Source organism: Leopardus geoffroyi, chromosome D1, assembly GCF_018350155.1.
Source record: "Leopardus geoffroyi isolate Oge1 chromosome D1, O.geoffroyi_Oge1_pat1.0, whole genome shotgun sequence".
Lineage (NCBI taxonomy): Eukaryota > Metazoa > Chordata > Mammalia > Carnivora > Felidae > Leopardus > Leopardus geoffroyi.
In genome coordinates, this window is record NC_059329.1 from 60528897 (window position 1) to 60540278 (window position 11382).

The 11382-nt window shown below is 41.8% G+C and overlaps 1 protein-coding gene across 1 annotated transcript; it reads left to right on the forward strand.

Moving 5' to 3' along the window:
- Window positions 1-8014: 8014 nt before the first annotated feature.
- On the forward strand, window positions 8015-10169 carry LOC123601240 (olfactory receptor 51D1). Its single transcript, XM_045484245.1, has one exon. It carries the CDS (start codon window positions 8581-8583, stop codon window positions 9595-9597), a length of 1017 nt encoding a protein of 338 aa, XP_045340201.1. The 5' UTR covers window positions 8015-8580; the 3' UTR covers window positions 9598-10169.
- Window positions 10170-11382: the final 1213 nt, after the last annotated feature.

An 11382-nucleotide genomic window follows, 5' to 3' on the forward strand; every position in this document is an offset into this window, starting at 1 on the left:
AAATAAGGTTGCTTCTTTATCTGCTTACTAATGACATTTATTATTCTCGGAACCACATTCCAGATCTCTGAAATACACAGCTTTGATTAGGGTGTAACTAATAAATGAACCAAGTGTGATTTTTGACGCATAGTCAATGTTCAGAGACAGATTTTGGACAAGATATGCAGTTCCTTAGAAGTTAGTTCTACCTCCATCCTGGATACAACTTAAAGGAGATTACAAAGAAGAAGGAGAAGGAGAAGAAAACCACCAAAATTTGGGGAAACATATATAGTGCTATTTACTACTTCATTGTAGTAACATCTTAGAAGCCTAAAATAACCTCACTAAATCTCTAGCTACTTTGGGGTTAATTCACCCTTGGCCCACTTAGAATTACTCCACTGTTACCATTTGATGTAATGTAGAGGTTCCCTGCCTTCCAAGACAAATCCCTGACTCCACAAATCAAGATCTTATGTATGTGGTACCATTTTCAGTTTGAGACCTAAATATGAGGGGCTTTGCTCTGCCTACAAATGGTCTTGCAAAGTGGGATAGTCCTATGCTCCTTCCCCAGTCTGCAGAGATGTGACCTGAAGGACACAGATGATTAATACAGTATAAACAGTAAAAATGGAGTTCTAATTCTGCCTGGAAATAGTCATATGTAGACTCAAAAAGATATTCCTGGTAGAGGGCCAGCAAATGCAAAGCCACAGAGGTACCATAGAACATGAATAAGAGGAGAGATTCTGGAGAGATCAGCAGGCACCAGATCATGCAGGGCTCATTCTCCTTGCTAAGAAGTTTGAGTTTTGACTTTATCTGAAGCCACAGTGAAGTTTTAAGATGGAGACTGACATGTTTAGATATGAAAGTATACCAGGGAACAGGGACTTGGAATTTTCAGTAAATTGTTTAGCCACAAAGTTTATTACCAAATGGTCACTCATGAGCTTATGTACCCCAGTGTGATTTGAAGAGTTTGAAATCAAGAAAATATTTGTACCTGTTCAGTTATATTTATAATCCTTTTTTTCTTCCATTAACAAAAAATTCCACACTAAGGAATTTCAGTCTTCATTGTGCCCATTGCTCTTTCCAGCAATATAAAAGATTCTCATGGGTATACTGTGATCAGGCACAGTTTCCTTTAAAGTCTTTTAGGGTTTGACCCTCCAACTTTTAAGATCATTTTTATCAATTGTGAGTATGGATGAGAATAATAGATGATTTAGAGCTTTGAAATACTGCCCTCAGTGATAGTTATTCAGCCAGCACTGTGGAACATGGTCTTAGAAGTTAGAGCTCTGTACCATGCAAGACTGTGCAGTAAAAAGGAAGGCCGTTATGAAATAATGCTAAGGGAAGATCAAGATTCAACATTGCACCCAAGAGGGTTTTGGGAAGATGGCAACATAACTTTGATTTCCGCTTTCTAACTTTGTATGTCAAAAAATTCAACTAAGAAAATAAAATTTAACAAGAATATACAATCCTGTCACACAAAAGAGAGGAAAATTCATTCTAAAATTTGGGATTCCTGTGAATCTATTGAGAATATGGTAGAAAGCAGCCTGACCTCCTTTGGGGGAAAGCTCTCATGAAACCATGTTGGGAGGCCCTCACTTCAGAGCCTCCAGTATTTGGCACCTGTGGAAAGAACTCTGCCTCATCTCTCCATGGGTCTTCTGGCCAGCTTACCTGGGCTATTTCTCATAACCTTCCTAAGAAGAGGCCCAACCTACTGTTCATTGAAAAGGCAGAACATTATGAGAACCTGCGTCAGCTAAGACCAGTGATTTGTCAAACCATAATTCATAACCATGAGCAGATAAAAGGAAGCTAGTAATGTGGAAAAATATCAGAGCTTGAAAAAAAGATAACAAATATGAGAAATCAAATGGCCCAGTAAAAAACAGGGAAGAAACGAGAGAACCTTAAAAAAAATGAATGTGCAACATCAGCGAGAGCTGAGAAAATCCTGTCTTAAAATAAAAAGATGGCTATAGAAGAAAAGCAATGTGTAAACAATAGCAACTTGTTAGAAATAATGACAATAAAGCAGAGAGTGCAAATTTTGTAGGGAAAGTTTAGTTGGTTTTGAACCAAGAGGGGGAAGAGATAGGAGCATTTTCTTGAATCCCTAAAACTCTGAGGTGTAAATTAAAAGAGAAAAGAAAAGAAAAGAAAAGAAGAGAAAAGAGAAAAGAAAAAAAAAAAAGAAAAAGAAAGAAAGAAAAAGAAAGAAAGAAACTGAATAGAAGCAGAGTAGCCATTTCTTTTTGCAACAATGTTCTGGGTAAATAGCTCAAGTCTATCATGTATAGTTCTTTGTTTTTCAGCAAATGTATAAACTTGGTCAAGAAAAGACAAGAGACATGGAGGGCAAATATAAGCATTCCAGCAGCAAAGAAAGGAGGGGATGGAATAGATGGAATGAACAATAGTCAAGGAAATAACTAGGAAAAAATTTCCATAAGCTAAAGACCCAAGTTTAAAGATGCTTGCTCATTCATTAAATGAAAGATCCATACCTAGATAATTTCAGATGAAATTTCTGAACCCTAAGAAAAATGAAACTATTTGGAATGCATCTAGACAGATATACTTGCAAAGTAATGCTAAATCATAGTGGCTAGCATTTAAGCTCCACAAAAGCATTTACCTGTTCTGTTCACTGATATATTTCCATCAATTACAAGAGTACCTGTCACATATAAGTAAATATTAATGAATGAATTAGCTGGCATTAAGAAATCAATCTTTACCTGAAGTCATGAAAATATTCTTTTATATTACTTTGGAAAATTTAATTGCTTTGCCTTTTATACTTCTGTTTACAAAAAATTGATATTTGTGAGTGGTATGAAATCAGGGTTCAAGTTTAACTTTTTCCATATGGATATTCAGCAGTTCTGGTACCACTTATTAAAAGTAGCCTCCTTTCCTTGGGGTGCCTGGGTGGCTCAGTCGGTTAAGTGTCAGACTCTTGATTTCTGCTCAAGTCATGATCTCATAGTTGGTAGGATCCAGCTCTGCCCCAGCTCCGTGCTGACAGCTCAGAGCCTGCTTGGGATTCTCTGTCTTCCTCTCTGTCTGCCACCCCCACTCTCCCACCCCCCCCCCCCCACTTGCATGTGGGCACTTTCCTCATTGTCACATAGTGCTACCATTGTCATATAACAACTGGCTGTAAATTAGTAGGTGTGATTCTGGGCTTTTATTACTAGCATTGGCCCAGTTGTCCATCCTGCACCAGTATCACACTTTCATAATTATTATAGCTTTATAATAAGTCTTGATATTTGATCTATCAAGTTTTCCCATGTTGGCTCTATTTTTTTTAAATGTTTGTTTATTTTTGAAAGAGAGAGCACAAGCAGGGGAGGGGAAGAGAGAGAGGGAAACACAGAATCTGAAGCAGGCTTCAGGCTCTGAGCTGTCAGCACAGAGCCTCATGTGGGGCTCGAACCCATGAACCCGTGAGATCATGACCTGAGCCGAGGTTGGGCTCTCAACCGACTGAGCCACCCAGGCACCCCGCATGTTAGTTCTATTCTTTAAGAGTGTTGTGGCTACTTTTAACCATTTATATTTTGCTATAAATTTTTAATTAAACTTATCAAGTTCTGCAAAATGAGCTTTTAGGATATTATTAAGATTACATTGAATCTGTAGAAAAATTTGGGGAGATAATTAAATTCTTCACATTATTGACTTTTCCTATAAAGGAACATAGGATCTCCCTCCCCACCCCACCCCCATTTATTTTAGGTCTTCTTCAGTTTCTCTTAAGGATGCTTTCTGGTTTTCTATGTAGAAGGTCCTCTATATCCTTTGTTAGATTTACTCTTAGACATGTGATTTTTCTATGCCATTGTAAATGATTTTAAAAAATCATGTCTATTTTATAAATAAATACACTGGAATTTTGTCCATTAACCTGTATTCAGCAACCTTTATATACTTATTAATTCTAATTATCTAATTGGTAACCTTTATGTAGTTACTTATTAATTCAAATTACTTATGAATGGATTCTTTTGGATTTTTATACATATACCATCACTAATCCACAAATAATGATTAATTTTTTTTTCCTAAATTTCATATGATATGTTTCTTTTTCTTGCCTTATTACAGGTTGTTAACACAAGAAATCATTTTTATCTTCAGGTAAAACCACGCTTTCTTTCAATGTGAGTATTTGTGGCTCTGTATCAACACATCCATCACTATCTTTTAACAAAAAAACAATGGTATTACTCATTTGCAAATGGAATTTGAATACCTTGGAAACAAGAGAACACTTTCTTACTGGAGAGATTTCCTTGTAGATTTTTCTGCCTCTCCTTTGCCTTTACTCCAGTTTAAGCCTAGATAATCTCTTGTCTAGGTGATCGGAATAACTTTTTCACTGATCAGCCCCACTTAAGATCTTTCCTACCAATTACTGTCCATGCTGTGGCTAGTATGATCTTTCAAACATGAGCCAGTCTGTAGCATCTTCTCATTGACGTTAGAATGCCAGGGTGAAGTTCATACTCCCCAAACCAGCTCATAAGGATTCCATGAGCCACCTTGGTGCACCTCTCCATCCCCATCTCCAAACACTCTACCTCCATCTTTTGCCTGCTAAGTCCCAGATGCAGTGAAATTATCTCACCACTTCAGTGTGTCATGCTTTCTCTCGCCCGTCAGCTTTCATATGTTTTTCTCCATAGTAAGAATACTCATCCCACTCCCTGTTCTGATGAATTTTTAGCTTCAGGTATCTGTTTAAACATCCTTCCTTAGGAAGACCTTTCCTGACCCTAATCTTGGTGGGACTAATTTTCTCTTTTCTTTTTATTTCACTTAAAGCATTTAACATTATGAGATTATTTTGCATACTTATGATGAGATCTTTTGTCCATTTTTACAGGGGGGATGGATACTGATGCACATATTTTAAGAGGAGATTTATGGTCCTCTTTCATTCACTCTTAATACCTGTCCTTTTGTTGATGTTAATTCATAATTCTCAACTCTATTTATTACTTCAATTGAGGCATGTTTAATGAGAAGGTCCCCTTAAATTTTTGGTAGCAACAGCAAGGACCAAGCTGCCACAATTTTTGAATGGAGATTTTTCACAGGAACTTTTCAAACATTTTTTCACTTGTTAGAAGAATAAGAATAGTATCTTCCAGAGTGAGATAGACCATGATATGACTTTAAAAATAATAGCATATCCCTATAGTATTGTTTCAGTATTTTTCATAAGAAATAAAGAAAATAAGTAAGAAAATTGAAATTCAATGCAAACAGCGTTAAAGGGTCCACCCAACAATGGAGAGCTCTGGCTGAGGATATACTCAAATTCTTGGCTTAGGAGGCCCTAAATGATCTGAGCTCTATGAATATTGAGAACATGGAGCTTCTGCACTAACTCCATCACATTGGGTTCAATCTCTTGTAGCTCCAAAATACACTTTTTAAAAAAAATTTTTTTTAACGTTTATTTTTGAGACAGAGAGAGACAAAGCACGAACAGGGGAGGGGCAGAGAGAGAGGGAGACACAGAATCGGAAGCAGGCTCCAGGCTCTGAGCCATCAGCCCAGAGCCCGACGCGGGGCTCGAACTCACGGACCGCGAGATCGTGACCTGAGCCGAAGTCGGACGCTCAACCGACTGAGCCACCCAGGCGCCCCCAAAATACACTTTTAAAAACTCCTTAGAACTATCGATTCTGCATGTATTGCCCATTTCAGTCCGTCTCTTCACATGCAAACCTCTTCAAAGAGTTGTCTACATCCACTTTCTCCCTTTCCTTTCAACCCACTTACTCCTTACTTGCTGCATTCAAGATTCTCTTCCCACAAGCCTTTCTCAAGGTATCAAGTGAATTTTTTTACTTCCAGCCCTACAGTGCTTGATCTCCCAGCAGCCTTCTGTACTGCTTTCCATTCCTTCTTCCCAGTGTATTTTCTTCCTTTGACTGTTGTAGCAGTATCTCAGCCAAATTTCCTCATACTTCATTGGCTCTTCCAGTTGTTTTGAGTAATAATAATGAACACGAACATTCACTGGAGAATTGCTAATATCTCATTTTATTTTTCGTCAAACTGAGGTTAAGCCTAGTTGTACCATGAGCAAATAGTTGGACCCCAGTTTGGACACAAATGTTTCCTGACAGAGCCCCACATTTAAAGAACCACCGTACATTGTCCCATTTCTGGGGGGACAAGTGAGCTATGATTAGTGGATCAAAGAAGAAAGGGTTAGTTTGAAAGGAAAGGAGAGCTAAGATGCAATAGAAGGGGTTCAAATTCAAGACCGAGGAGTTAGGTCCTTGGTCCTTGAAGAGTCATCCTCAGAGCTACAGCCCATCATCCACGAGGCTGCAGCTTCCCCACCAGACCACGAGAGGGCAGCATCAAGAAGCAAGAGGCTTCACCGTGTGCTTCCCCACCACCCTTGGATAGGGAATTTGGGAGCCTGAGCAAGATTATCAGTGGCTGTGCGCTTTCTGGTGCATGCTGTTGCCTCCGTTCAGTTGCTCCTTTTTTTTCCAGCACAGATCATCCCTTCTCTATCCACCCCATGGCACTTGCCTTCCCTTCAGTCTCCTGAGCCTTAGGATAAATGGTAATAGAGCGAAGCTACTTTGGGTAGGAGTTTAGGGCGCAGTTTTCCTTGGCTGCCTGAGTGGAGTGCGGCTTCTTAGGGAGCTCGGAGGAATTCATCCTTCATCATCCCACACGCTCCCCAGGGCCCCGGAGAAACTATATTTGCGCGGTGGCCTTGGGCGGAGGCACTATTGGTGAGTGAGCCAGGCTCGGCCCGGAGCGGGGAGCTAGACCAGGAGATCCAGCCACAATTCATTGCTGGGGGAAGCCGGCCTCTGCTCAGCTTGCTTGGCCGCTTGGAGAGGTCTGTCTGCCCGCGCACTTCCCGGATTACAGCGGCCCGGGCTCCCAGACCTTGTTCAGTGATCTACCCAGAGAGGATTTTCTTCAAACACTGTGAGGCCCATTCCAACTTTGTCTATCGCTTGAGCCAGGAAGGAATCCCCGGTTCCAGCCTCCTACACTTCACTGAAGAAACAAGGCAAGGGGAATGAATTTATCCAAGGAAATTATGTGTGTGGGACAAATACATGTGTGGTGGTGGTGATTAGTAATGAAAAAGGAAATTGAGAAGCTGCGCTGTAAAGTGAAGTCGGAGCCACCCAGTAAAGGGCCTTGAATGCAGCCCAAGTGGTTTCAACTAGAGGGCTATGGGAGCCACCAGTAACTTGCTAGACAGAGCCTGACATGTCTGGTTTTGCTGTTTAGATGGCAGTGATGCAGAAGGTAGATTGAAATATCTGGGTGTAGAGGCAGGGGGGTGAGTTAGAAAGCCCATTTCATAAGAGCAGAGTGGATGATATGAGGTTGGGAGGGAAGGCGGGTGTATTAAATAAGAGGAGAGGTCATCATAGAGTAGTTGGAAAAGTAAAATCACGTGTGGAGGTAAAAGAAGAAAAATAAAGATGGGAGTAGCTGCCCTGAACTGGATTTGGAAGAGGTTCTATTTGGGACGAGATGAGCGTAAGCCCATAGGCTATCCAAGTAGAAATATGAGGAGGCAGCAGGTTATAGGGTTGGTTCTCAGGACAGAAGCTTAGCACAGGGTTGTATGTGAGAGAAAGGAAGTTGAGCCTGGTGGTTATGTGATCACCAAGGAGAGGAGTGGCAGACAGGGGGGATGTGCCTGTGTTCACCCCCTAGCACCAGCAGCAGCATGGACTGCTTTTCTTTCCATGTCTCAGCTGCATCTGGTTTCCGTGTCATACCCCACCCAAGCACAATCTGGGACTGACTGTCATGCAGGTGTCCAGAGATCCTGATGAAAAATTCTGTTCTATTCTTTGTTGGGGGCTGAAAATGATAATCTTTCTTTAGCCCCATCTCCCTACCTCCCAGAACACCAGAACTGCTTTCCACAAATTTCTTTGATTAAAACAAAAATCACCAGGGGAGAAGGGATACTGTCCTTAATCAGATTCCTCGACTTCCTGCCCTGGAAATTCTGATTCTCTGGGCCTGGAGTGAGACGTGGGGGATGGTCTTCTCAATAACTGCTTCAGATGAGTCTATCAGGGAAGTTTGAGAAATGCTCCTCAGGCCTAAACACAAGTCTGTCTCTTGAAGCCAGTACCAGACTGAACCCCTGCTTTCTGCCATAAATCAGACTAGGGTGGGTCTTAAAGGCAACTGCAGGCTAAGCCTCACACTCTGGACCCAAACCAACCGTAACCTCAGGTGCACTAGAAGAGCTAGGGTCAGTGTGGAACCTTCTGGGCAGGTCTGCTGTGTTGGAGAAGTAGTTAAGAGCAGTGTCCCAGTCCACAGCTTCGGCTCTGGCAAAGAAGAGCTGTTGCATGTTTTCTGAGTGGGCCGTCACACACTGACACTAATGGGATCTCCAGGGAAGTGAGTATAAAGAGAATCAGAGCACAGAGAGGCTGGAGTTCAGAATTGCAAGTATTTAATCTTCTGTTTGCTACCATCATGACTCCAGTGCCCTTCCTTGTAAGTCCTTTCTCTCCTCTGAGTTAGGACGTAATGCTGTTTCTTCTTTTCCCTGATGTAGACCCTGGACCTGGCATGCAGAAGCCTCAGCTCTTGGTTCCTGTCATGGCCACTCCAAATGGAACTCTGGTCCATCCAGCATACTTCTTGCTGGTAGGAATCCCTGGCCTGGGGCCTGACATACACTTTTGGCTGGCTTTCCCCCTGTGCTTTATGTATGCCATGGCCACCCTGGGAAACCTGGCCATTGTCCTCATCATCCGTGTGGAAAGGCGTCTGCATGAGCCCATGTACCTCTTCCTGGCCATGCTTTCCACTATTGACCTAGTCCTGTCTTCTGTCACCATGCCCAAGATGGCCAGCCTCTTCCTGACAGGCATCCAGGAGATAGGATTCAATGTTTGTCTGGCCCAGATGTTCCTTATCCATGCTCTGTCAGCCATGGAGTCAGCTGTCCTGCTGGCTATGGCTTTTGACCGCTTTGTGGCCATCTGTCATCCACTGCGGCATGCTTCTGTGCTCACAGGGCCTACTGTGGCCAAGATTGGACTAGCTGCCCTGACCAGGGGATTTGTTTTCTTCTTCCCTCTGCCCTTCATCCTGAAGCGGTTGTCATACTGCCAAACACGTATGGTCACACACTCCTTCTGTCTGCACCAAGATATTATGAAGTTGTCCTGTTCTGACACCAGGGTCAATGTAGTATATGGACTCTTCATTATCCTCTCAGTCATGGGTGTGGACTCCCTCTTCATTGGCTTCTCCTACATTCTTATCCTGAAGACTGTGTTGGAGCTGGCTTCTCAGGGGGCAGCACTCAAGGCTTTCAATACCTGCATCTCCCATCTCTGTGCTGTCCTGGTCTTCTATGTGCCCCTCATTGGGCTCTCAGTGGTGCACAGGCTGGGGGGCCCTACCTCCCTGCTCCATGTGATTATGGCTAATATCTATTTGCTACTACCACCTGTGGTCAACCCTGTTGTCTATGGAGCCAAAACCAAGGAGATCCGTTCACGGGTCCTCCATATGTTCTCACAGGGTGGCAGGTGAGCAGAATAACCTCCTTAGGGCCTTCAATCCCTGCCAAATCTGGGAGGATTAGGATCTTGTTGAATGTCTCCCTGATTGGAGCATCCAACCCATCGGGCTGTCAGCTTCTAACTATTTAACTAGATCTTGGATCCCTGTTTCCAGGAAATGTGTTGATTCAGAAGTGTGGTTCTGAGGAAGTTTTGTTCAGGCCGAAGAAGCATCCCCAAGCAAAGGGTGCTCCTTGGAAGACTCCGACATTGGCAGGAATGAGTCAGTACTAAGTCATCTGCTGGGGGTAGCCTGTACAAGTGTGACGTTTCTGCTTACATGGTGGTAGAGCCAGAGAGGCAACAGCTGGCACTGTTAATCAGCTGTGCCCCCAGCAGCAGGCTTTTGTGAAGGAGGTTTGAACGTCACACCTCCGTGGCTGCCATAACATCTGACCTTGGACATTTCAACCATCTAAGACCTGTGGTACAGGAACTTAGGTGTTTTCTGCCTCCAGCCCTCAGCTGTATTTAGTTTAATGTTTAATAGTTTAGTGATGTGTAATTGATATACAATAAATGGCACACATTTAAAGTATACAGTTTGAGGGGCATCTGGGTGGCTTAGTTGGTTAAGGTCAGTTAAGTGTCCGACGTCGTTTTGGCTCTTGGTTTCGGCTCAGGTCATGATCTCACAGTTTGTGAGCACAGAGCCTGCTTGGGATTCTCTCTCTCCCTCTCTCTCTGCCTTTCCCCTGCTCACTCTCTCTGTCTCTCTCAGTCTCTCAAAATAAATAAACTTACAAAATTTAAAAAGTGTACAGTTTGATAAGTTTTGACATGTACACACCCATAAAACCACACCACAGTCAAGAGAGTGAACATACTCATCACCCCCAAAAGTTTCCTTATACCCCTTTTAAAGTCCTTCATTCCCATCTCTCCTGGTCACTCCCTGCTCCAGTTCCCAGGCAACCACTGAAATGCTTTATGCTACATTAGTTTGCATTTTCTAGAGTTTTATATAAATAGAATCATACAATATGTACTCCTTTTCTTGCCTGGCTTATTTTACTCAGCACAATTATTTTGAGATTCATCCATGTTGCAGCATGTATAAGTAACTTAATTCTTTTTACTGCTAGGTAACATTCTATTATATAATTATGCCATAGTTTGTTTATCCATTCACCTGTTGTTGGACATTTAGGATGTTTCCAGAATTGGAAACAAATACAGCTTCTATGAACATATAAGTCTTTGTATGGACATGTGGTTTTTTTTCCCTCCTGTGTAAATATTTAGGAATGAAATGGCTAGATCATACTGGAGGTATATATTTAACTTTTTAACTGCCAAACTGTCTTCCAGAATGGTTGTACCATTTTACATTTCCACTAATAGTGTATGGGAGTGATACTTTTTTGGCATGTCAGCCCACATTTGGTGTAGTCTGTATTTTTTATTTTAGCCATTTTAGTAGATTTGTAGTAGTATCTCATTGTGACTCAATTTGTATTACCCTAATAAATAGTGATGTTGGCATCTCTTCATGTGTTTATTTGCCATCTGTAAATCATTGCCACTTTTCCATTGGGTTATTGTTGAGTTTGAATTTTTAAAAATATATGTTGCATGTAAGTCCTTTATCAGGTATATACTTTACATTTCCCCCAGTCTGTGACTTGTCTTTTACTTCTCTTAAGCATCTTTATAAAACACCAAACATTCTAACTGATGAAGTCCAGTTTATCAAGTTGTTGTTTCATAGCACACACTTTTTTAAAAGTTTTTACTGCTTATTTATTTTTGGGAG